General features: G+C 50.0%; 1 protein-coding gene across 1 annotated transcript in view; it reads right to left on the bottom strand.

Annotated features, from left to right (window-relative positions):
* ANO2 (anoctamin 2) overlaps nucleotides 1–26658 on the bottom strand; it is a 319432-nt gene that overhangs the window by 205100 nt on the left and 87674 nt on the right. The window contains exons 6-8 of the mRNA XM_071210134.1: nucleotides 18462–18517; nucleotides 17308–17349; nucleotides 9905–9969 (exon numbers count right to left, since the gene is read on the bottom strand). Coding sequence (XP_071066235.1) covers nucleotides 9905–9969; nucleotides 17308–17349; nucleotides 18462–18517 — 163 coding nt within the window. The remainder of the gene's footprint in view (nucleotides 1–9904; nucleotides 9970–17307; nucleotides 17350–18461; nucleotides 18518–26658) is intronic.

Consider the following 26658-nt stretch of genomic DNA (forward strand, 5'->3'; position numbering starts at 1 on the left):
TCAGGCTGAGTGCCACAACCTCTCCAGGTCTGAGCCCACCGATGTGCCAGGGGCAGAAAGCTCCTGGCAGATACTCAATGACCCACATCTTTGAGTACCTTGAGATCATCCCAAGGAAGGTCCTATAGAACAGCAGTCTCCCAGGCAAGGACCCTGAAGGTCTATTTCCCCACTTGCTTACGTCTGTGTCTTCCAGACCCACAAAATGCCGCGGTTTTCCATTTCTAAAACAGAGGCATGCGCCTGTGCGAAAAGCCTGGGCGTGCCGGGCTAATTAAATTTAGCTATCTTGCGGTTGTTGTAACGTGTGTTCCGCCGATGTTATTCAATGTGTTAAGACGTTTTCTGTTTATACTGGTTACATACCCATGTGGTGTGGGTGGAGAACGTCCCTCAAGAGAAGAGCATTAGCAGGAATGGGGAGCTCGGGGGTTCCAGAGACACGTGGCTTGTGGGATCAAACAGTTGGGCTGCATCCCTAGTAACACCCAGATGTTATTCCTCACCCTGCTTCTGGGCAAAATCAGACCCTCAGATCTACCGAGGTCTTTGATTCTTATAGACAGGTAGGCACCTGCCATCATACAGCCTAGACGTTTTGAGAAGATGCAGAGATCCTTCTCTCTACATCAGGGAGAGGAACTGCAGTGGGTCAAAAGTGCTGAATGACTTGTCCAGAGATTCTCTGGGAAAGAGGGGGAGTGAAGAATGAGTCTCGAGGGGCTGCCATCACCCATGGCTGGGGGCACAGTGGTTCTTCAGTTTCTATTTTGCCAGGGTCTAAGTTTTCTTCTCCCACATGGAAAAGAACTTCCCTCCACGCACTTCCCTCAGCCTCTTCTTTTGTCTCTCCTTTTCCAGCATCTCCTGACCAAGAATGTTTCAATGTGAACCTTCTCAATCTCCCAACCACATTTCTTCCCTCTTTCAAAACTCTTGTTTTCTCCTCAAAACTTACCTATCGGGAAGCGCATTTGGCCCAACAGATAGGGCCTCCGCCTACCACATGGGAGGTCCAAGGTTCAAACCCAGGGCCTCCTGACCCGTGTGACGAGCTGGCCCAGGCGCAATGTTGATGCACGCAAGAAGTGCCGTGCCACACAGGGGTGACCCCCGCCTAGGGGAGCCCCACGCACAAGGAGTGTGCCCTGTAAGGAGAGCCACCCAGCACAAAAAAAGTGCAGCCTGCCCAGGCGTGGCGCCACACACACGGAGAGCTACTGTAGCAAGATGGCGCAACAAAAAGAAACACAGATTCCAGGTACCACTGACAAGAATACAAGCAGACACAGAAGTACCCTCAAAGCAGACAACTGGGGGGTGGGGGTGGGGAAGGGGAGAGAAATAAATAAAAAATAAATCTTTAAAAATTTAAAAATTAAAAAAAACTTACCTATCCCCTAAGTCTCATTTTCTCTACTCGACCACACTAAAGCCAGTTACTAAGCACTTCAAAACCATCCACCTAACACTTCTACGCACAGCTGTGTCCATTAGTTATCTACTGGGGCTACTGTGCAGCCTAGTGACCAACAGCATTAGTTTTCTGCAGTTACTACCTCATGTTCAGCCAGGACATCACAAGCTCCCACCTCTCCTCTTCTTTTATACCCAGTACAAAGTTCTGCATCTAGTAGACCCTAGATAGAGGGATTGCTTCTAGTGTTGTTGACAGACTCAGATCTGTTTTAAGAAAAATCTTTGACAGGCTGGGTGTCCTGGGTTAAATAGCATCCCCCAAAATTCATGTCCACCCAGAACCTGTCAACCTGACATTTGGAAATAGGGTCTTTGCAGATGTAATGAGTTAATATGAGATCGTACTGGATTTAGGTGGGCCCCAAATCCATTATGACCAGTGTGCTCAAGAAAAGGGGGAAAATTGGACCTGAATTTGAACATGCAGGGGAAAAGGCCATGTGAAGACAGAGGCAGAGATTCGAGTGACACATCTTCAAGTCAAGGAATGCCAAGGATTGCCAACACCCGCCAGAAGCTGAAAGAGGCCAGGGAGCGTCCTTCCCCAGAGCCTTCAGGGGGAGCAAGGCCCTGCCAACATTGTGACCCTGAACTCCTGGGCTCCAGAGCTGGGAGAGAATAAATTTCTGTAGTAAGCCACCAAGTCTGTTGGGCACCAGCAAGTCACCAGGTTTCTAGTGACCTCCCAAAAAGAACAAGGCGAGCAAAGTGCAGCTCTTCACAGTGCAGGAAGGCTGGTGTTTCAGTTGCACTCTAGGGCCACATCCAAGGCCACTTGGACTTCCAACACATCATTTAACTTGCCCCAGGAAGCAAAAGAAGGCATTTCCATTAGGAAGGGAGACCCTCTAAAAATCGCACACCTAACAGGAGCCAGACTCAGGCACAATTTTACAAAACAATTTGCCAAAACTCTAAGGAAGCACCTCACATTGCACACAACGCTAACTTGCTTGGGTGTCTGGTTGCTCAACCTACAGCCAAGACAAAACAGCAACTTAGAGTCGGAAGAAGCAGCTACTCCATTGACGAAAATATTAGCTGACAATCTGACATGGAAGGAGTCAGAAAAACAAAAGATTATAAAAAATAGAAAAAAGAAATAAGAAAATGTGGCATTCTGGGGTCACTTAAAAGCACAAGCAACTCTATCCAGCTCAACAGGCCCTGAGGGCAACACATTATTCCTTGCAAAGAACAGAGTGGGATGTTCCCATTGATGATCCCATCATCCAGCAGGGGTTGGCTATGGCACGTGTGCCCTCTTAACAGCAGGTTGTACCAGTTTTCCCTCTGAGACAGACAGTAGTTGAAGGGATTAACACCAGATAGCTGTAAACCCGCTCTCGCCTGATAACCATCTGGACTGAGCTCTGTGTCACCTTCTGCCACGTGGTACAATTGAAAGAGCAGCTTCTGGAGTCAGAAAGGGCTCAGTTGAATCCCAGATAAGCGAGCTCTGTGCTATGGCCTTGGGGTAGCTCTTTCCTTACCAAACTCAGTATTCTCATTTGTAAACTAGAGATAATAATACTTTCTGGTCAGTGTGCTGTGAAGCTAGAAATCCATGTGAAGTTCAGAGCTACAGTGCATTGATTCACAATAAAAAACAAAGTCCTATGACAATATTTCTCAAAACTCTTACATTGAAGAATTCTATAAAATCTGGCTAGTCCAACAAATATAATTTTTCCTCAGGGAGCAGATAAATAATAGCTTTACTTAACCAGGTGTATGTCCTACTATTCCAGTCTTTGTGCCACACGTTATCATAACCTTCACAACAATATCCTGCGGCATGCAGAACAGGTGTTATGATCACTATTTTATAGCTGGGGAAACTTGAGGCAGAGAGAGAAAAATGGCTTCCCCCAACGTGGCATCAACTGGAAACAAAGCTGATTCAACCCACTATTCTTAGTCTAAAGAAATGTCCCTAGATAAATACTTCAGAATTTGATAAGCACATCAAGGTCATTCTACCCATCTTTTAGCTTAATACATGTTGATCTCACTCCTCCATTTTCTTTCTACAGTAGGGAGTTTGTACTTAAGTCTGTCTGCTTGTGTTTGCCTCTCCAAATCTTTGATCACATCACTTTTCCTTCCCTGCAATATTTCCAGCCTGGTTGAGTTTTTTTCTTTAGGTGTGATCACCTGAGTTGAACACGTGAGAATTTGCCTTGATGAGATAAAATCACTCAGAGTATGTGACCCTAGTTTGGCTTACAAAATGTTTTCAGAGAATTTCCAGGGTCTGTGGGTATTGCAACACATCATGTGGATGTTTCTAGAAAGAGTTACAGTTACCACAACAATCTTTGTCTGAGGAACAGCTGCTAGCCTTGAGCCCATGGTCACAGACAACTAGTTGAGGGAACTATTTCCCCATGGTCTTTTCCATAGACTTTTTTTCTATATACCTACTGTTTACTCTTTGTACATTTTTCTCTATCAGTTTATCCTGCATTTCCCAGAAAATTTCAGTGGTCATCTACGGACTTGGAGATTTCACTTTGAACTTAAGCTCCAGGAGAGTGGGGTGATGCTTCATTCATCTCCATTTCTCCGACACAACAGTTATTTTCAAAGGGTTAAAGGGCTGTCCTTCACGAAAGGGCACTCTTTTTCTGGGTAGCTCCAGGGAAATCAGCTGATTTCTCCTTCTGGCTCCAAGAACTCCTAGTGGCTAGATATGTCCAACAGAGAACCAAGCCGCCCCTGAGAAAGGGTGCTCCCTACCACAGGGAAAATCAAGCAGAGGCTGGGCATCCATAGATCCACATGCTGTGAGAGGAATTTTCCACCCTTCATTCTGGATGTCACTGCTGGACTGGCTGACCTCTAAGCTTCGTTCCACCACTACGATGCCATCATTTTTTTCCTCAGGGGTTCTAGGTTAATTGAAAGTTTATTGCACTTTAGGCCAAGGGGACCCAAAGTCGATAATTCATTATGTTTTTTCAGAATAGTATCAGGGATCATAGAGGCAATGAGCTGCTGAGTCAGACAGCGCCTTCCTTCCCCACTGCTGTCCATGGAAAGCTGGGAGGCCACGGGGAACATATGTAGCCTCTTAGATCCACCATCTGCACCAAATGGCTGAGAATACAGGAAGGAAGATAAGAAAATTTATCTGAAACAGGAGCATCATCCATGGAGGGCTGTTCTGAGGTTTGGGAGACCACCCTCAGAAAACCGAGATGGTCTTTGGCTGCAGCCTTGAACCAGAGCTGAGACCACCATACCCAGACTTGCCAACCACAAGACCAACCACCTCCACTTGGAAGGGGCTGCAAACCAGAGGGAAGCGGCACTTTGGTGGAGAATGGGAGAAAGAGGCTTTGTACAACTAGGTTTAATTAACAGCCTGACTTAGTTCCTGATCTATAAAACAGAACATTAAAGCAGAGAGCATGATCACCCTCATTGCAGCTCTGTCTTGATCAGCTACAGCCTGCTTTCCTACTCTGCTCTCACACTCTAAGAGGTTAAAAATATATATCCTTCAGGCCTGTGAAATATTATTTCTTTCCAACCTGGAAAAAATAATGTTTCCCAGCTAGATCCAATACCTGAAATGCTGAGCCTGTGCAAATATCAAGGCACAGGGCCCATACTTCTCTGCTTTACCTTCATTCTTGGGTCCAACCACACTTCCCTCTTCTCCTGGATTCCCCACGAACATTCAGGGCAGAGCCTTGGCCAGGTGGGCACAGAATCCTTTTAGATGACTCATGCAGGCCAAGTTCTTGATCTCTCCTGTCCCAATCAACAGTAAGGAAGGATCTGGCTTTGAGTGAATGTAATTCTCAGCCTGATATCAATACCAGACTGAACAATACATCCGTACACATGGCAGTCCAGGAAGGATATGAAGATACCTTTAAGACCTTTAACCTCTGTCCTTCAGAAAGCATCATTTCTAATTCAGATGGACCTCTTCCATGAAGTCTTCCCTTATGTTGCTAAGAGCAAGCACTCTCTTTTCACCCACTGTCCCATATTGTTCCATTTGTACTTACAGCTCTTCTAGCCCTCACTTTGTCCTACCTTGTACCTATCTGTGATCTCTCTAACTGTTCCATCCTTAACAGCACAAACTCTACCTGATTCATTTTTGCCTCTCCATATTGCCAAGCACAGAGCCTTGCTCGTTGTAGGCATCAGTAAATGTTTATTGCATTGAGCTCAATTGCCTTTGTAAATCCCAGTGAAGCATCACAGAGAAGGCAGTGGGGCTCAGGAAATAATTAATCATGGGCTCATCAACATTTCCCTCTCTCCCTCCCCTCCCCCAAACCAGCTGTGGCCCGTCCTTCCTAAGCCTGGCCTGCTGAGAAGGCTCCTAAGAAAGAATCTGGCCTCCTCTGTCTCCCTCCTGGAGGAATCTGAAGGGTCACATTTCAGGAAGGTGGAAGTGGGACCCAGCGACATGGAGGACCGGATCAAATGGCACAGCCTGCCCGTGCATTCCTGGAGAACACTGGGAAGGACAGAGATCTCTGCCTTCTGGTGGGAGGAGAGAAGGAAGGGTCCTGTGACGCCAGGCTGCTGGGTGGGCTGGAGAGGGCTGGGAGTCTAAGATGACGGGGTGTGTGGCAAGGTCGGGGCCTCATGTCAACTGGCCACCAGGACAAGTCACTCAGCCTAAGCCCACGGTCTCCTTAGATGGTACGGCCACACAGACACCGTTCTCGGACCATCGTGGAAGCTGCTCCCTATCTCAAGGCTTAAGACAGGAAATTTCTAAGAGAATTCCAGAGCTGCCCCATGCATGGGCTTTGTGCCCGGGGCCTGACTTTAGGTGCAGGAAACTTCCCTTGTGCAGCGGGTGTCCCTGAAAGAGATGGAAATGAAGAAGGGCCATCTACCCCTCTCCAGAGTATAACTGCCATGTAGTATAGCAAGTGGGCTATCCCCTTGATGCATTCCTCAAGGTTGCAGTCCTAGGTCCTGGTAGATTTCTGGGCCCTTCTGCTGTCACAGAAAGGCACTGGCAGACACTTAGAAAATTTTTTTTAAAAGTTTGGTATATCAGCTTCAGTAACATACAGTCAGGAGCTAAATCAAACTCAGATGACGTTTAGAGCCTATTGTTTTGTCTCATTCATATCAAAACTAAGGAAACCGGCCTGCCAGCAGATGTTAACTGAAGTGAAAACCAGGTCCTGGCCCTGCCTAATATTGGGTCAGGCCGGCACAAATCCCAAAGGCCCCAGGCCCCAGGGACCCCCAGAATAGAGGCCGATTCCATCCTGGGCTCCTGAGCACTGTCAGGCCACAGCACGTGGGCAGGTGCACGCGACTTGCTGTGGGGACCCTCTCATGGCTGCCGAAGAGGAGTCAGGGGCTAGAAGGGCCACTTCCCTCCCCCACCCCGTGTTTCTGCCAGGACACACGAGCTGCCGGCTAGAAGTTCCCAGATTGAACTTGGAGGGTCCTCCCCGGGTCTTTTCAGGCTCCGCTCACACACACACTCTGCTGCGCCCGCAGGCCCCCAGGTTTCCAGAGCAGAGGCAGGAGCCGAGGGGGCGAAGGGCCGCGTGGGATCATCGGTGGTCCCACAGCGCAGCCTGCTGGCCAGAAAGGGCGGTGCAGCCGGTGCAGGCCGGGCGCGCGTCCTGCCTCCCCTCTGCCCACGTTCAACATCTGCCCAAGGAGCCTCAAACGCCGCGCCTGAAGTTGAGCCTTTAGGGCCTGCAGGAGAAGGACGGCTGGTCCCCGAATGCAAATGGGTGTCTCACCCCCACGAGCCCTCAGCTGCTCAATGGAGGAGGGTTGTTGAAAGCTCCAAAGGGGGTGGGGGAAGGAGCGCGGCCTAGGGCGGAAGCTCAGGGCTGAGGAGGAGTTGAGCGCCCCAGGAAAAGCGTGGGAAACCTCTGGGCCAGGCCTGTGCGTGGCTTGTCAGCTTCCGCTTGTGTGAGGCTCCCCCGCTTCTGTCCATCTCTCAACAGGCCTCGGGGTGCAGCCTCTACTTGAGGCAGGCGGAGGGTGAACTGCACAGACAAAAGGGGCGGAGAGCGAAACCACCACAGTTGGGGGGAGGGCAGTGATGGCTCGGGATGGGGGGCGGTGGCGGGGCCCACAGGGGAGATGTTGTCCCCACAGGCGGTGGCAGGAAAGGCAGAGGAGTGGCAGCAGTGCTGCCGGGAGGACTTGGTGTCAGGCTGGGGAGCGGGACGTGGGGGAGGCAGCCAGGATCCCTGAGGCCCCGAGTGGGCGATGAAGGAGCCCAGGAAGGAGAAAGCTTTGGCAGGATCCGAGAAACCAAGAGGGGAGCCACTGGGGGAGAAAGGGGGACATGAGGAGCTCCGGGGGGGCCCCCTGAGTGTCTGATGAGCTGTCCTCCCCCCACACCCTCCCCCGCTGGTCTCCTTATGAGTCTTCCAGGCCCCTCCTCAGCTTCCCTGCCTCTGCCCCAATGCCCTGCCCCGTCCCTCTTTCCCGCCATCCTTCCATGCTCCCACTGCAGTGACTTCTCTTTCCAGCAGCATCTGGAGGTCAGAGGACTCCTTATGCCACTGCACAAGCAAAAACCCATCAACAGCCCCCCACACACACCCAGGTCCTTCCCCTCCAGCCTGTGCAAGAGACACGTGGGGCCCAGGCTGCACCTCCCTCCCGGCCAGCCTTGCCCAGGGGCCACAGGTGCTCCGAGCCAGGCCATGCTGACTGTGAGGACGGGGGACAGCCTGCAGTGAGGGGGACAGCCTGCAGCGGCAGGCCGTGCCCTGTCTAGACAGAGCTGAGCTCCCCAGCCTCAGGAAGCATCAGGCCCCAGGGCAGGACTCTGCTCCAAAGGCGGTTCTTCCCTGCAGGTGAGGCTGCTTTGGTGGCCTGGCCATAAGAGTGCATACCCGGGCCACTTCCCACTTAGCTGGCGGCGAGTCCCCTGTGGCCTCTGGGGAAGAGAGGGGGTTCTCGGGTAGGAGAGTCTTTTTTATTTTTTCATCCTACTTTTAAAAATGAAAGGGCAGTTGGAGAAAACAGGCGACAGAGTGGGTGGCCACTTGAGATCCAGGGAGAAAGATCAAAGCCCACCAAGAACAGAGGAAGCAGCTTTGGTGTGGCCCGGAGAACGGTCTAGGTGGCATGTGCCTCCCAGGAGGCAGCAGAGAAGTGGGGGGTCCCGGGTCAAGGGACCCTTAGTCACGGGCACCCATGCCTCTGCTCCCCGACCCAAGTGCTTCGGTGGCGAGTCTTCAGCCGAGCAAACACCTGCCGTAGGGGACAGCCACCCCAGCTCCCGTTCCCTGGGAGGACCCGGCACGTCTGGGGAGGATGTGAACCTGCCCGAGCTCTGGCCCCAGCGCCGCTTTCTTTTTCCAAGAAGAAGCTGGAAAGCCTCCCTCTGGACTCAGACCTTCTGGCTGTTGCCCCTCTCACAATCCCAGCCCAGGGCCACCGGCCAGGAGCTCTCTCTGTATCTGCAGGCGGCGTAATCAGCTCTTAGGAGAGCCACTCGTGACTGTGGCAGCAGGTCCTTGGTGTCAGGCCCGGGGCAGCCCCCTGCAAGTCCCAATCCCCCCAATTTTCCATATGAGCACGCTCTACCCTACTACCTCATAGACCCCTACTTCAGCTGCCCCATTCGGGGAAACCAAGCAGCGAGCGGGCCTGGCCCAAGGACAACAGCGCTGGGTGGGCCATGGACTAGAACCCAGGTCTCCATGCTCTCAGCCCAGGCTGCTCCCAGCGCTCAGAGCGGCCTCCAGATTCCAGCCGGAAGGCAGCGGGGCTGTAGGAGCCTCTCGGGATTGGCGTGGTGTTGTTTTCAGTAGTCAGACCTACAGCATCCCAGGGCAATCTTTAGAAGGAGCTTTCACCAGTATTCTGGGGAAATCCTCAAGCTTCCAGGCAGATGGACTTCCTTTTAGGAGCAGCTTGGGGGAGAAGAATACCAGGAGCCATTCTCGCCTCCTATCCGATTCAGAAAAGCCAGCAAAGCCATGAAAAGCCAGCATCCCCTCTTGGGCCAGCCAGCTCGCTGCCCACGAGGTTGCCAGGGCTTTCCCTTCCCTTGGCCAACGCTGTGGCCACCTGGGGCAAAACCCCAGAAACCACATCCCCCAGGCCCTTTTCTAGGACAACCAGACATGTTCAGAAGAAAAGAGAAAGAAAGGCCGCTCCACTCAAGAGACAGCTCCTCCTCCCTCTCCAAGAGCAGGCAGGGAGAGAACACGGAGCTGAAGACTTCCAGTCAGAAGCCACAGGAGCGCCGTCTCTGTGGTCTGCCACCCACACAGGCTCCATTCACCTTCCCAGTGCCCCAGCTGCTTCCCACTCGTGAGACAGGGCGCGGAGGCTCACACGAGCTAGAAAAGCAGACTCCTCTGCTTGACCATCAGACCACCAGGGACCAAGGGAGTAAACTGCCAAGAGGGTCTCCAGATTTACATCTGTGGATTCTCCCACTTCTTACCTGATGAGGTTAATAGGTTGAAACTTGTAAAACACTCCATAGCGCGCCCATTCTTGGTAAAGCAGCTGAACAAGAAAAACAGGGAAACAGGTTAGAGGTACAGGGGACTACTGTTCACCTTACCTTGTCCCTTCTACCAAGTCAAAATTTCATTCCCAGCTTCTAGGAAAATTCTCCTGAGACACCTACAAGGAGATGTCCAAAGGCAGTAGGCTACAGAGACTGGCTTCTCCTTCCTCAAATAATAAAAGTAGCCTTCTTCATACTCCAGAGCAATTCTAGACCTAATAAACGAAATTCTTCCTTCTTTGTTCCCCTGCTTGTCTAGTCCAGCAAAATGAGCCCCAGCATTCATTCATTCATGACTGAACAAGCATTTATTGTGCAACTACTTTGTGCCAGACAGTGTTGAGACACCAGATATATCAGTGAACAAAAAGTCATTGCCATCATGGAGCCTACATCCTGGTATGAGGAGACAAATATTAACCAAATAAACACAGAAGACTTAGAAATGCCATGTAGAAAAAGAAATCAAGGTAAGAGGGTGAAGGTGAAGGAGGAGGGTGGGGAGCTATTTTAGATAGGGTGATCAGGGAAGACTGCCCTGAGAATGTGGCATTTGGGCTTAGACCTGAAAGAAATGAGGGAGAGAACCATGAGAGGAGTAAAGGGATACGTGTTCCAGGCAGAAGGGCAGTGTTCTGTGCAAAGGTCCTGAGGCAAGTACATGGGGTATGTCTTAGGAAGAGCAGGAAAGTGGTCAGAGATTACTGGAATGTCAGATCATTCAGGGGCTTGTATATGCTAAAATTCTGGACTTCACTCTGAAGGAAGCCATTGGAAGGCTTTCAGCAGAGGGGAGAAACAGCCTGCCTGAGATTGGAGGAGAATAGATGGAGTGCTAGGTGACAACAGGGAGATGAGGGTAACAGCCGGGGCAAATGATGATGGTGGCTAGAACCAAGATGCAAGTGGGAGAAATCGTGAGAAGGAGGGGTAGTTGAAGTGGGTGAGGCTGTCTCAAGTTTAAAGGGAGAATCAGCAGGACTTACTATTGGATTGGCTGTGGGGTGAGCGAAATGAGAACCTGGCCTGAGTAAGTGGATGGCCCTTGCATTTATTGAGATGGGGAAGACCTCTGGGAAGAAAAGGAGGGGTGCAACCTAGAGTTCGGTTCGGGGTATGCTTATTTGAGATGCCCAGCAGGAATCTGCGTGGAGATATTGGGCAAGCAGCTGGATCAGAAAGTCTGGAGTTCAAAGGGGAAACCATTCTGGAGGTGGACATGGGGATGTTATCAAAGAAGAGATGATTTTTAAGTCACTAGTCTTTGGAAGCAATCGCCAAGGAGGAGAGGGTAGGACATGAGGAGGTCAGGTGCCTGGGCCCTGGGCTGCTCCAATGCTTAGAGGCAGGGAGATGATGAAGAACCAGCAAAGAAGACAGAAGGAGCAGGCAGGGGTCGGGGGAGAGATCCAGAAGGGCACAGTGTCCTGGGAGGCAAGGGAAGAAAATGACCAGATGTGTCCAACGCAACTGGTGGGATGAGAATGGAGAACTGGTCAGATGATCCCACGACTTGAAGGTCACCAATAACCTCAAAAAGACAGGGTTCACTGGAGGGGTGGGAGCAGACACCTGAGTGGAACATATTTGACTGGATGACAAGGAAACGCTGCATCCAGCACACGAGGTGATGCCACCCTGTGATGTTTTCACAGCAACTGTCTCACAGACAAAACCACATCCAATCCCAGGGGCAAACCACATCTCCCAGAATTTCAGTTTCAAACACTGGCCAGCAAGCTCCTAAATAAATTTAATAACGGGCCATCAGTTAGACATGTTCTAGAGATCCCTGCCAAATAGATACTGGCACAAAATCAAATTACATGTCTATAAAGGGTAGATTATGATATGACTGCTTCCCTGCCAGGTTCTGCGTTCTCCTTCCACATACATCTCTTCCCACATCACAGAGTTTACAAGGAATTTTATCAATGAGAACCAACTCTAATCACATATTCTGGACATGCAGTTGTACATCAGCCTTAGAGGAAGCCATCCTTTCCACACAAGCATGTTTAAAGCCATGATACTAAAAGTGAGGTGGCATTCCTACTTAGCGAGGGTAGACATTTGTTGTCTTGTCTCCCAACAACTGGAAAATAAAACCAGAAACTGCAAAGGCTCTGATGGAGCAAACTGTATCCACCAAGTTCTCATTTGCAAATGAGGAAACCCAGACAGCACAAGGGCCCCCCAGGGCACAATGGGCTCAGGAGGGTTTAAGTCAGCAGCTCGGCTGCTGGTTCCAGGGAGGTGGCTCCTCCGCGACCCTCACTGTTGTATTACATCTCCTCTGGCCCCTCATCGTGTTCTTCACCCTGGGTTTTATCCCCTCTCCTGAGCGTGAGCCCTGGGCTCACCAGTGCCTGGCTGTCCCAGTGACATCATTTGTGGCCCAAAGGGAGGCCAGCTTGCGTCAAGAGATACTGCCAGGGCCTCCCTTGAGGGCTGTGGGACGTCACCGCCAGCCACACAGGCTCCAAGCCCCCAGAGTGAATTCCTCTCTAAGCCACATGTCCAGGGGAAACCTCTCTGCCACCGCCCTGGAGAGAAAAAACTAAAAAAGCTCCAAAGAAGCCAGTATGACCCGGTCAGCTTGGACCCAGATGAGTCCTGCCCCTGGTTAGATCCAGACCTGCTGTGAGAAGTTCCAGAAAGTCCCTTTCTCAGGATGGTACTCTCTCAGCCGAAAGGAGAACATCCCTGGTCCTTTCACAGCTTGTGGCTATAGATAGGCATGAGCCAAGAAAGCTGTCTGCACGGTTGAGGGTCACATGGACACAAAAAAGGGGATGGATCAGTAGGCAGATCCTGAAAGGGGAGCTGGAGCTTCTGGCACCTCATCTGGATGCAGCAGTGGCCTTGAGGCCCACTTGGCTCTGCCTGGGCCGGCTCACACATCCTTCCATCAGCTGGCCCTGGGAGGATGGGAGGGTGGTGGAGAATGCTGCAGACTTTTCCTATCGGTATGAATGCTTAATCCCACATAGTCAGAGACCATTCAGAGCACACTAAACTCCAGGTTCCATGGTCCCAAGCAGAGTAGCAGATAAGGGTGCTCTGAAGTCTCTCCCTATGAGAATTAGCCTGGTGTGAGGAGTGCCTGGGAATTCCACCGTAACACAGCAGGTCTTTCATCGCACAGGGTCCAGGACCTTCTGATGCACCTCTCACCAAAGCCATTTTCTCCCTTTAGAGCTGTGCCGTGTTTTCTCTTTGTCCACTGGCCAAGCCTGCAAATAGATTGAGGAGGTCCTGCAGCTCCTCCTTAATGGACAGTGCCATATTTCGGGGGCCTCGGATTTAATTCCAGGCGTGTATATTTGACCCCAAACCTTTACGGCAGGAAGCAACAATCCACAGGGAACACCCTGCTTGCAGGACTGGAGAGTACCAACTGGGCCCCCCAGTGATCACTTTTGACGGTGGATTCATCAGGTTAAGTATTTAATGACACTCTAAAGGAACGGCTGTGTTAAAGTCCTTGGCAATGACCAATGTCAAAGAACATCAAGGCACTTGGGGTTCCTGGCCCCGTCCAAGGCCGCGAGCTCACAGAGGGCAGCTGGACCTGAGGCAGGCAGAAAAATGCCCGCTGCCGCCAACTCAGAGGCATTCATGGGATGGGGACGGACTTGGATTCGACAATCAGGCCCCGCACGGACCTGTTTAACTATGTAAGTCTCAGTTTCTCCATTAGTAAAATGGGAGTTGCGCAGGGTGGGAAAACTCATCCTCCAAGTGAAACCAAGAAGAGAAGTATCTTTCTTAACAGAAAGGCAGGCTTTTAAAATGCCAAGACCGACTTGCACTCATAATCACCCACTGCAAAAGCCGGGGAATCCAGGGCGCAGGATGTTTTATTTATTTTTTTCTTTATTTTCTTTTAAATGTTACATTCAAAAAATATGAGGTCCCCATATACCCCCCACCCCACCCACCCCACCCCATCCCCTCTTCCATCATCACAGCACATCCACTGCACCTGGCAAATACTCTGGATCACTGTTGCACCACATGGACAGTGGTCCACATTGTAGTCCACACTGTCCCCCAGGCCACCCAGTGGACCACAGCAGGACACAAAACGTCCAGCATCCATCCCTGCAGCACCACCCAGGACAACTCCAAATCGTGAAAATGCCCCCACACCATATCTCTTTTTCCCTCTCCCCGCCATCAGCAGCCACCGTGGCCACCCTCTCCACATCACTACTACAATGCTAATGAAAATCACATTCCGATGCTGTGCCTTGGGTTCTCCCCGTGAGTGGGTGGGGAAGCCACAGAGAAGCAGCAGGAGCCCGCTGGACCCCAGAAGCTGCTAGCAGGTCACTTCTCCCGGCCGGTGCAGCAATGAGGAGCGAGGCAGCTGCGGGAAGCCTGGAGGGCCCATCCAACCCGGCTGCTCTGGCTTCTAGGAAGGCAGGAAACCCCACTTCCCCAGAGGGAGGGAGTCTCTGCTTAATTACCCTCCAGGAAGGGGGGGGAGAGCGGCTTTCAGGCCCAGTCGGGGCTGAGTCACCCAGGTTCCACAACTGCACTAGGCAGGCTGCGGTGGAAGGAGACTGGCAGGCATGGGGCCTCCAGGCTGCCTGGGATCCTCCTGAGATGAGCCTGAGCCTCAGGGAGATCTGTAGGAACAGCCACACATTGCAGGGAAGTGTGGGGGAGAACGTCCCGGTGGTGGCAAGGGGGCCAGCTTGGGAAACCCTTGCTGACACCCCAAAAGGTCCCCAGAGAGGCAATCCCAAACTACAGCTCAGTGACCTCTCCAGGTCCTCCACCTCCAAATGCAGGAAGTTCTCCCTTGCATCTAACTAGAATCCTTCCCCCAGCCATCTCCAGGAACACTGGACCTTCTAATGAAATAAAAGCAAATAAATATGCTTAAGGGCTTTTGCTCTTTCTTCTTTAGGACACCCCTGCAACTACAGAAGCTAATGGAGCACTGCAGCAGGAATTCCTAGGACTGCGCAGAAGAGCCTGTGGCCGTGGCCACAGGGCACGGGCTTCGCACTCGTTTATGGACATGGGAACCAGTGTACTCTCCTTGCCGAGCATCCATTTCCCAATCCAGATGGCAGAGAAAAGTTTCCATTTCTCCCTCACAGCTTCTCTCGTCCCCCATCGCCACGAAGCTTGTTTCCCTAACCATGACCCTGGCAGAGAAAATAAGGACGCCAGTGGTCTGCAAATGCAAGGCAAGCCCACGAGAAAGGGGGCCTCCCGTCCCTCGAAGGGACTTGCTCACGTGCCACGAGCATTCTTCCGGTATCAACTTTGGGAATTAGCCACAGAAATGCACCTCCACCCTGGCTATCAGCTGGGGTATGCTCACGGCATAATTATATTGGCCAAAGCAAAACATTTTCTGGAAAATTCCAGACATTTCCAGAAAATGTTTTCACTATTGCGGTTGTTAGTAATATAGCATGCCAAAGACAAATACACATATATTTTGGATTGTCTACAATTTGCTTCTCTCCACTAAGGTAGGTGAGAGAGGGCTAACTGACTTCTCCCATGAATTATTGCAGGTTCCTTCTCCCTCCACAGGCTGGGGTTTCCTAGGCAGGGGATGGTGATCACCATTTAAAGGGGAGGGATGTGATATTAGAGAGCGGGAGGACAGAAAATGTTTGGGGTGAGGAAGGTGAGACATGGAGAGAAATGCTTCCTCCTTTTCCTTTAAATCTGATCCGGGACTTTTCAGGAAATTAAACACTGAGACTATTAGCATCAGATAGAAAACAGATGAGGTTAAGACATCGAAATACTGCAGCAGATTCCCTGGGCAGGCAGTAAGGGGACATGTGTAAGCAATCACAGCTGTATTTCTGGAAAAGACCTTTTATGTTTTTAATACTTAACACTTCATAACAGGGACTAATAGGCAGGATAAAAAGAAGGCTGCTCAAAAGGCAACTTGGGGGATGAATGGTTTTCCAGACAACAGGGTTGGGGGGAGGGAAACTTCTTGGGCTTCGATTCCTCATTTCTCCCATCCTCACCCACCCTTCTCTGCTTGCCAGAGTCACCCAAAGCTGGGGGAAGCTGGGTGGAAGGGTGGTATGAGGGGGGTGGCAGTCAGATGGGGAGGCTGGGGTGATCCTTAGGGGGCTAGGCCATGGCAGGGGAGTGGGGGCACCCCCAGTTCTCAGTGCATCAACCAACAGAAGGACCAGGAACTGCGTGCAGGGCTGGGGAGAGAGCTATACAGTCAGGGGCTGGGACTGGCACTGGCACTGGAGAGCCCTTCTCCCTCCCCAAAGTGTCACCTCCAATTCCTAGTAGCTAGGAATGTGCAGCACAGCTGATTCTCCCTCCCCTTCAGATTTCTCCCCTGCAATTTGGGAGTGGGTATATCCCACTTCCCTGCCCAGACGATGAGATGAAGAATTTAGAGATAACCCACAGGGCGGCGGACTTGGCCCAATGGTTACAGCATCCATCTACCACATGGGAGGTCCGCAGTTCAAACCCCGGGCCTCCTTGACCGTGTGGAGCTGGCCCACGCGCAGTGCTGATGGGCGCGCACGGGGAGTACCCTGACACGCAGGGGTGTCCCCCACGTAGGGGAGCCCCACGCGCAAGGAGTGTGTCCCGTAAGGAGAGCCGCCCAGCGTGAGAGAAAGTGCAGCCTGCCCAGGAATGGCGCCGCACACACGGAGAGCTGATACAACAAGATGACGCAACAAAAAGAGACACAGATTCCTGTGCCGCTGACAACAACAGAAGCAGACAAAGAAGAAGATGCAGCAAATAGACACAGAGAACAGACAACCAGGGTGGGGGGAGAGAAAAAAATAAATAAATAAATCTTAAAAAAAAAAAACAATAACCCACAAAAGCCATAAGGACCTGGCTAATAATTCAAATTAAGCAGGAATGCTGGACTTGGGGTCAGAGGGGCTCCAAGCCCATCTCTGTTTATTGCAGTGTGATCTTAGGAAGAGTACTCAATCTTTCTATGTCTCTGTTTCCTCATCTACAAAAGAAGGAATTGGGACTTGCAGTATTTCTCAACTGGGGCTCTCTGGTCACCCAGGGGTGACAGTACGCTTCTGTGCAGAATGGATACAGGTGTATCAAGACCATTAGCATCGCCAGCCCCCCAGGGCACTAAATGCCAGTCGCACCCACACACGTAGTCAGGTGACAATCAGAAATTTCCAAATGCCTCCCATGGGGTGGGAGTGGAAGAATGGCTGAAATAGATAAGCAGGTAGGTAGAACACGCAGGACACATCTAGCTACACCCATCCAGGATCTTCTGTGCCCAAAGCACTCCATTTCCCTCTGCCCAGTGCAGTTTCAGGCAGCCTTACCTTTCTATCATTCATGTCATCCCCTGGACTATCATATTCACCCTGCAGGAGAGAAAGAGAGGCTGGATAAAGCCAACGGAATGATCAAAAGCAGATGCCAAATGAGAAAGGATTTTCTTTCCTTTTTTAACATCGTCCCTCTCTTTCATCCCCATTAGGGAAGGGTGAAAGCATGGCACGAGAGGGCTGAAGCTCCATTTTCTTAGTCATCAACATCTGCAATGGTCATGCACAGATGCTACCCTTCACATGCCCCAGAGGTCAGCCTGTGTCTCCGCATGGCACGTGGAAGCACAGAGCCCGTGCCTGGCAATGGGCTGGCAATTCATTGGGAAACCACTCAGGCTCAGGCTCTGTCGTCCTTGTCTACGGCTGGCAGGGCTTCACACGGGATGTGTCCAGGCAGAAGAGGAGATTGTTGTCTGGACAAACTCTCAGAACTGTCAGGACCCCCAATTCAGCAGCCTCCCACGGCATCCCTGTGTGACAGAAGCCAAAGACAAGACCAGCCGGGCACACGGAAACCATGGGGGCATTTCATTCCAGGGCCAGGCAAGTTCTTCATGACTCGCCCAGGAGAATATCACTGTGCCATATTCTGAGATGTTCACAATGGCAATCCCAGGCAAGGGAAGCTTGCATTATGGTCATTCTATTTTCATTATTTAAATCAAACAATGGTAGAAGGGACTTCGTGGGACTCCCCTCAGAAAGTGTTAAAAATAGAACGACGTTCTGACACTTAACGTGTACCTCTAGATTATGAGGAATTTCACATCAGCACAAACTCCCACCTATGAAACATCACCTCCAGCCACTGGAGTGGCAGTCCAGGTTGTATCTGATCCGGGCCCATGGTGTCCCCTCCACAGCCCACCCGCCTTCACCACCTTCTTCTCCCTTTAACCACCCACATGCCATGTCTGCTTTCACCCAAAACAGAGGAAGGGAGTTTAGGGAAAACTCAAACCAAAATCAGTTCATTTTGCCAGCAGGGGAAGTAACTGGAGAGGCAGAATTGGAGGCGAGGGGGATTATGGTGGGCAATGAGCAGTGTCGGGTGGCCAAGGAATTTCAGTGTTCGCAAACACACATGCCTACGTGCACCCAACTTTCCGAAGGACGCAGGAGCGCACGGCTGTACAGGTACTTACATCATGGAGAGGGTAGGCGGCCTCATAGATATTGTTTGCTATCAGAGAGTTAATACCTACAGAAGAAAGGAAGAGGAGAACAGTAACTCCAGGGCAGGGGTTCTCAACTTAACCCACCCTGACTTTTTTTTTAATTGGGAAATGGGGAAAGAACAGAGCTTGCTGAGAAAGGAGAGAGGGGCAAAAATACACACCAAGACTTGGTGCAGGCTCCTTTAGGCAGAGAGAGCCAACCCCTGACTTTCATACATATTAAAAACTTTCACCCACCCCCCAGCTGAGAGATTCCTGCATTCTCCTCTCTCTCCTTCCAGCCTAGTTTTGGTCAAGCTTTAGTCCTTACTACAAAAACATGATTTTTTCATCTCGCAAATACAAGGTTTTATTTCAACGTCAAAGATGCCCTCTCCAATGTCTCGTTCTTCCTGTCCTCCAAGATTCAGGTCCAGTAACACTCCTCCTCCACCACCAGTTGAGACTCTCTGCGTTCGGTGGCAGCATAGGGAGAATTATATGCATAATTGTAATTATAACCAGTGAAAGTATCCCGCAGCACCTTGTCAAACTCATGTTCCTGCACAGGGCAGTGCTTACTAAATGTCTGTGACTGATCTGCTGGCCTGGATCAGAAGATGCCTGAGGAAGGGGCAGCAGAGTGGCAGTTCTCAAAGTGTGGTCTGGAGAACTTCAGGGGATGCATGAGGTCAAAACTCTTTTTATAACAGCACTAGGACATATTTGTATTTTCACTCTCATTCCGCATGAGCAGAGTTTTCTAGAGGCTCCCTGACGTGTGACAGCTAACGGAATAAATCTTTGCGTTTTGACATTTTCTCAGCTTGAACTTCTAATACAATAAATATCAACTGCAATGGCCCACCGAAACAGAAGTGATTTGTAGGAGCATAAAGGGGTCCTGAGACCAAAAAGTTGGAAAGCCACTCAGTAGAGAAGCCATGTTCCAACGCTGACAGCATCTCGTGCCACTTGCACAAGGCAGATCCCACTAAATAAATGTGAGATGAACGAATGGCCTGTCCCCTTGACTCCACTATGCTCACAGCAAAGAACCTTCTGCTCAGCCTCCAGTCACTGTCACTGACTCGTTCCATTCATGGTTTTACTCAGAGACTATGAAGTGGTCTTTCTGTTCCGTCTGAGTCGGGTAGTCTGTCCTGGATCGCTGGCTTCCAGATGGGAGGGATTAGAGCTCCACAATCCGCAGGCCCAAGGATCGCGCCACGGGAAGATCATGTCTACTCGGGGAGGGAGGAGGAGCGGGAGGTTTCTGATACACGACGATTCCCCATGTCTCGCACACCCTCTCTGCTCTGAACCATTCTTTCCAGAATGACTGCAGACAGTAGTGAGAGGAGGAGATAACTGGTTTGGGAGGGAAATGAGGCCCAAATGCTGAGTAATCTGCACTGCACAGCTCGGGAGGGACAAGGGTGGTGAGACATCTAGACAAGAGTCACTCATTCAAATCCACGCTTGTCCATCTCCGGCTCCCACCCAAGGCCCCACCCACAGGCCCAGAGACCACAGAGGCTGGCAGGCAACCCGCCCTTCCTCAAGCCTCACCCGGCTCACTGCAGTTCTGGGGTGCAGCGTGCCAGGGAGACGGGGCCAGGGGCGCCGGGAGAGGCGAGGGCTGGGGGGGCTGCGGGGGCACCGGGCGGGAGGGGACACTCTTCCGGGGAGCTAGAAGCTGAGTGTGTGGGTGCTGCGGTGTCACCCAGGGGCCAGTCCTTTCCTGATTTAAGTTTCCTCCTCAGCATCAGAAATAAAACATCAGAAATACCTTAGGGGGGTGGGTGGAGCGGAGCCTGGGTAAAGGGAGTACGGCGGGGGGGAGGGGTGCAGGCGGCGCAATGAGCTGCAGACTGGTCTTCCTCACGAGACTAGTTTCACTCCCAGCATCATTAATCAGTTCAAGAGCCGTAACCACAGCAATGCGAAACCACCCTACACCCTTCAAGGGGAGAAGCCCCAAGCCAGGGAGCGGAGAGTGGGGGGAGGGGGGAGCTCAAAGCTGCAAAAGGGCCCCAACTAGACCACCCCCCACACAGTGCCCCACCCAACCCCCTGCACTCACCCCTATGGCTGCCAGCCCTGAAGACACCTCCCCCCCACAAACGCATGGGAAAAGCCGAACAGGTGTTTCACTTCCTTTCCCCTCTACTAATTCTCAGCTGCACTTCCCACAGTAGCCAAGTGTCTGCGAGCATTAGACCAACTACCTGGACTCCTCCATCCTGGTCCTGCCACCGGGTCCTCAGAGATCCCCTAGGGGTGGGAAGCAATGCGCCATCCCCCCCACCCCACGTGGCCTAAGGCCATGGTCTCCCTCGCTTCTGAGATGTTGAGTGCTCATTGTTTGCCATCCCCCAAAAGCCTGCAAGGTCCCACTGGGGTCTCCAAGGGCACACAGCTGGGCCACCATACAGGGTGGAGGTGTGATGTTCTTTGAGAGGCACCCAGCCCCACAGCTGCTGATCTGGGTGTCTCTTCTGGTTTCTCCCAGGCACCCACCCTTCTCACTCCTCCAGGGATGGAGATGGATGATGAAGAGGTGGAAGCTTTGAGCACGTGTTGACTAGTCTGCTTCCTCAAACAGGAACCACAGACAAATGGCTCTTTGCCTTGGAGCCAGTAGGATTCAGGTTATCAAACGTGAGTTGTCTCAACTCAGACAATAACCAGACCCCCAAATGCCATAATTCCTGTTTCTGCCCTCTCTGCATGGCTGTGTCCCTCCTCCTTCACAGGTGGCATCACATGGGTCCTCCCAACTGGTGGCTGCTGGGCATGGGGGGTGGGGAAAGCAGACATAAAAGCAGGAGGAGTGGGGAGGGAGCAAGCCAGTGGAAATGCAACTATTCACCCACCACTTTACCCAAGAATGGGGACTGTTTGGGCCCCTCGGTTAACCCACAGACTTCAGAAACCAAATTTCTATCCCCCAAACAAGCATGGAAATCAGTTTGAAAGAAGAAGAGAATAATCAAGCATTTTTTAAAAAAGCATCCCCGCTTTGAAAATTGAAATTCTGAATTTTTTCCTTTCTTTTCAGCAAAAAATGGCCTAATTGGTTCCATCATGCATGATCCATCTGGCCACAATGGCAACACTTCCTGCTATGGGATCACATCTATATTCCTTCCTCTCTGCTCTAGGCCCACAGAGAGAGTGATCCAACCTCTTGTCCTACTACTCCTGGAAGGGCTGGGGGTGGGGCAGGGTAAGGAGGAGAAAGCACTGCGGCCCCTTCTCTCTCTCCCGAAAGAGACAGGGTCTCCGTGCAAATAAAGCATAACCCTCCAGGGGCTCCTCACCGACCCCCCAAAGTCTCTGCTTTATATCACCATCTACTTCATACCCATTGCTTAGAATGAGAATTCCCGCCCCCCAAAACAAGGCCCCTGCTTCCTATCTGTCCAGCCCATGACACAGCTCCACACAGCCTAATCCAGCCAGACCTGGGGACACCACCGTTCACACCCCTGGGGGCGAGGCCAAGAAGCACGACGGGGATGGGCCCAGGCCCGGGGACTGCTCTCTGAAAACACACCCCAAAATGCCAACCCCAAGGCCCCGCATTGAGCCTCAGAGATGACTCTGGGTTTGTGGACACAAAGGAACAACTGACGCACAGCAGTTTATGGTCCGCCTCCCAGAGAGAGCCTCGTGCAACTTGTAAGTGCCGCTGGGTGACAGGGACCACAGCTCCGTTCCCTCCAGGCCAAACTCAAAGGAAACTCTCCTCCCCCGGGACAGGTACTTAAGAGGACTGGTGCTGAACTCCTGAAAACTCATTTGGTTTTGATTCCCCCCAAAACAGGGCCCAGTCCGCCCGGCATTCTGCTTTCATCCCTGCACTCCAGCCGGACACAAATCTAAACCAGAGCCCCCAGACTGTGCATTTAACAGAGACTATATTTACCCATCACCAAATTGTCTTGACATGTGCTTAATTACTTAAATGCCTTTAATCCCGAGCCTTTTCTTCTAACAAAATATAAACCAGTTCAGCTGGCTGAATGATAAACCAGATGTTTACAGCACACAACACGGTCTGGCTTCGGTCAAGATAATTAAGACATCGTCTCCTGAGTGGGGAGGAGAGATGCCCAAAGCATACATTTGTTTAAATGCTCTGACACCAAAATGTCCGTGAAAATGTAGCTCCATCAATCTGTAGTCTTCTGTCCATGAACAGGAAACAATAACTTCCATATGAAGGAGCAGAAAGGTATTTGTCCTCTGATACAGTCAAGGAGGCTTGGGTTTCTTTCCACAGAAAAGAACCCAGGTTATTCAGTGATGGGCTAAACTTACAGGGCCCTGGCAGCTGACCTTAAGTTCTATGATGCTAATTAAGGAGGCATCTGCGGCCTGGCCGAGTTTGTGATCACTTACATGCTTTCCCTACCAAGCAGAACCCAAACACACAAATCTATTCAATTTCAGAACATTGCACGTGCATTGTCCATGATAAATAAGAGGGCAAGGTTGAGTTGTGTCTTCTGAAGGTTACAGAAGAAATCCAAAATGTTTTAAGGTAGACCACCACCAAATGCCAATCCAGCCATAGTTTTTCAAGGTCAGACCTCCTTGTTTGGCCATCTTAGACTACTTTTGGCTCAAAAACAGAAAATACAAGGGAAACAGAAAAACTCCAAGAGATCCAGCTGCTGGCTTGCACATTAAAAAGGACTGAATGATCATATGTAAATGTTAGGAAAAAAACATCAAATTCGGTCCTTCACAGGTTCAACAGACTCAGTTAACCTTGAAAACTTCAGGAAATCAATGTTCAAATCCCTAGGAGGCAAAGCACTTTGTGCCCCTCTTCATATCCCCTAATGTAAGTAGGTCAAGAAGCCTGTGAACAGCCCACCCTACCTAAAACTTGGGCTTGCTAAGAATCTAAGATTTCTAGTGACCTTTCAACAATCTGGAGACTGTCCCACCAAAAAAAAAAAAAAGAGACATTCTTTTTTCTAGGACTTTCCAGTTTACAAAACACCCCACAAGATCTTATTTAATCTTAATGAAAGCACTGATAGATATTAGTAAGCCCACTTTACATAAAAGGAAACTGAGCCGTATAGAAATGAAGTCATTTGTCCATGATACACACAGTTGAGTACTCACCAGCAACTGCTGTGGGACTAGTGGGCTGGGCATTTTCTAATTGATTCATGAAACAAAATTGACTGAATAGAATGTGCAAGTCAGGCATGTAGGTGCTTTGGGGCACACTGAAATGACTCAGCACATCTTATGGACTAATTGCCATGGGAGTCTAAACCATGGACATAAAAATCAGCAAGCAAGAGACTGAGTTCAATGGGTCCAAAGAAATGGCATTAAGGGGGCATCTGAGGGAAAGTGATCTGGTGATGGGCACAAGTGAGATCAGGAGAAGGACACAGGCTGTTCATTCAGACAAGGATGCAGCATGTGCAAAAATAAGAGAGGAGAGTGGTCATACGAACAGGAAGAGAAATGAGGGAAGAGAGAGGGAATGGAATAGAAGTGGACATACTGATTTTGAGGTGCTGTAGAACATCTAAGAAGGCCAGTTGTAAATGCTGGGCTGGAATTGGAGAGAGAAGCACGAATAGAATAGTGAGCTGCAAGTTACGTGTATAGAGGTAACAAGAGAGAGTAAGGAGGCCAAGCAAGCCTGGAGTCGACAGTACCTAAAATGTGGGAGAGGGAAGAGGATCCAAAGAAAGCGTGGACCAGGAGGCAGAAAGAGAAGGATAACCATTTAGTACATGAGCAGCGTCCTGCTGGCTATCAACTACCACAAGATGGAGGTTAAGTAAAGCAAGTTTGGAAGGATACAGGAAGTTAAAGGGAGAAGACTGGGAAAAGACCAAGAAATGTGAGAACTAAGAAGTCATCAAAGACATCTGAGAGATCAGTTTGGATCAAGGAAGACAGGGTGGCAAGAGGGTAAAAACCAAATTAATGGAAATGAGGAACAAGAAATTTTTTAGAGACTATGAGAAATACAAAACACATCATTCTAGGGTCTCTGTACTCAGTGGAAGAGTCAATGAAGGAGGAGATTTAAGCTTATTTATATGCTGCAGGGAGAGCTAAAGGGAGGGGGACTAGAGATGCAAGAAAGATAGAAATTGAGGAACGTGCAAGGAGAAAGACACAAGGATGGGGAGACATGGCTTCATTGCCAAGTAGTTTACAAAAGCCTGAGGTTCACAAATATACAACTGAATCAGTTCCTAAAGCCAGACTATCCTAACACAGGGAGTCTGGGAAATAGAACTGCACACTTTCCATATATTCTATTGGGCTGCACATAGTTTTCTTACTGGAAGTCAGGATTCTGCAGAGATTGAATTGTCTAAGGTTTCAAGTCCTCTGACCTTTAAAAAAGAAAAATGAAACAAAAAGAACCCTCTTTTGATTCTAAGCCCACTTCCAGCTGGTCTCTCTTTCTTCCTATCCATAGCCAAATTTCTTGAAAATGGGTCGTGCACCTGCAGTCTCTATCAGTGCCCTCATTTCTTATCTCACTGCAAACCAATTTCCATGGAAGACACCTCTAGCACTCCTCAAAACTGTTCTTACCAAGGTCACTAAAGATCTACAAGAGCAAAATCCATAGAATATTCTTCAGACTTCATCCCACCTGACTTCTCAGCAGCATGTCACAAAGTTCAGCCCCCTGTCCTTAAAGTACTTCCTTCCCTTGGCTTCCATGATTCCACCTCTCTTGACTTTTCCCCCGTCTTCCCGGCCTCTCCCCAGTTCCTTTGAGTCCTCTTTCCCTGCTCTTGCCTGCTTCATGTTGGTGCTTCCGGGTCTAGACTCTTCTCCACTCTCACCACATGCTCTGCCGTATGAGATCATCTACTCCCATGACTTGAGCTCTATGATGAGTCTATTCTTTTCCGTTTCAAACATTCTGAGAACCTCCACTTTGATTCTGCAGGAGCCATTCACACTCAAAGTGAGCCTGTCACCTGTTCCTCATGCGGTAGTCCTATCTGGTGCATGTTTCCACCATTCAACCCCCAACCTCTACCACTAAATTTACCCCCTCCTCAATATCACTATATCTGTCCACCTCTCACCATCCTTGGTGCTAGTTCTAGACAACCATTATCTCTTGTCTTTTAACTAGTCTCCATACTGAGGCCAGAAAGATCTTACTCAAACACATTTGAAAAGTTCTTCTCTGCCTAAAACTCTTCAGTGACTTCCTGTTGACCTTAATATAAAGGCCAAACATCTTACCTTGGTTTACAAGCTCTCTCTAATACGACCCCTGCCTCCCATTAAAGCCTTCTCCTACCACCAAGACTGGAGAGAATTACAGAAAGCCCTTTTATCTTTATCAGGGGTTGCTGAACATTTTCTGTAAATGGCAGAGAGTACATATTTTAGGCTTTGTGAGCCATATACGGTCTCTGTCATGCATTCTTCTTTGATTTTTTCCTACAACCCTTAAAAAATGTAAAAGCCATCTTTATGCCTGCAGGCTGTACAGAAACATGCTCAGGTTGGATTTGGCCTGCAGGCCATAGCTTGTGACCCCAGATCTGAACGAAAAGTAAGAGAGGTAAGAAGAATTAAGACATAATGGTAAAGTCTGCCTACATTTTTTGTTCATTCACACTCACAAGGACCTCTTCTAACATGTCTTCCAGGACTAAAGAAGAGAGAAAAAGACTGCTTTCTCAAACTTTTGTTTAAGAAGGAAACTTCTACTTAACACCATTCATGCCCATTAAAACTCCTCTACTACTGACAAGTCTAGGTTGGGACTTACACTGAGTTGGGGTGAAGGTTGTTGTTGAGACAGGAAAAGGAGAGGAAAGACAGGAGAGCTGGAATCATGGAGAATTGACAGAACATTCACTTGGAGTCAGGAGACCCAGGATCGAGCTCAGGTCTACCATCCACTGATTAGACAGATGAGTTTGGGCAAGGCCTTCCACCTCTCTGAATCTGTTTCTTCAACTATAAAACAGGAGCACTGATAATATCTGCACTAACACAAGGTTTGCTGCTAGGGTCAAATGAAATCATTTTAAGTAGAAGCATCTCTAAACCTTAAAGGGTTACAGGAATACTAGTTATTATCAATATCCAGTTGATGTAGTAACCCCAGACAAACAGCTTCTGAGAAGTAAGGACTTCCACCCATTCCATG

This window comes from Dasypus novemcinctus, chromosome 20, assembly GCF_030445035.2.
Source record: "Dasypus novemcinctus isolate mDasNov1 chromosome 20, mDasNov1.1.hap2, whole genome shotgun sequence".
Classification (NCBI taxonomy): Eukaryota; Metazoa; Chordata; class Mammalia; order Cingulata; family Dasypodidae; genus Dasypus; species Dasypus novemcinctus.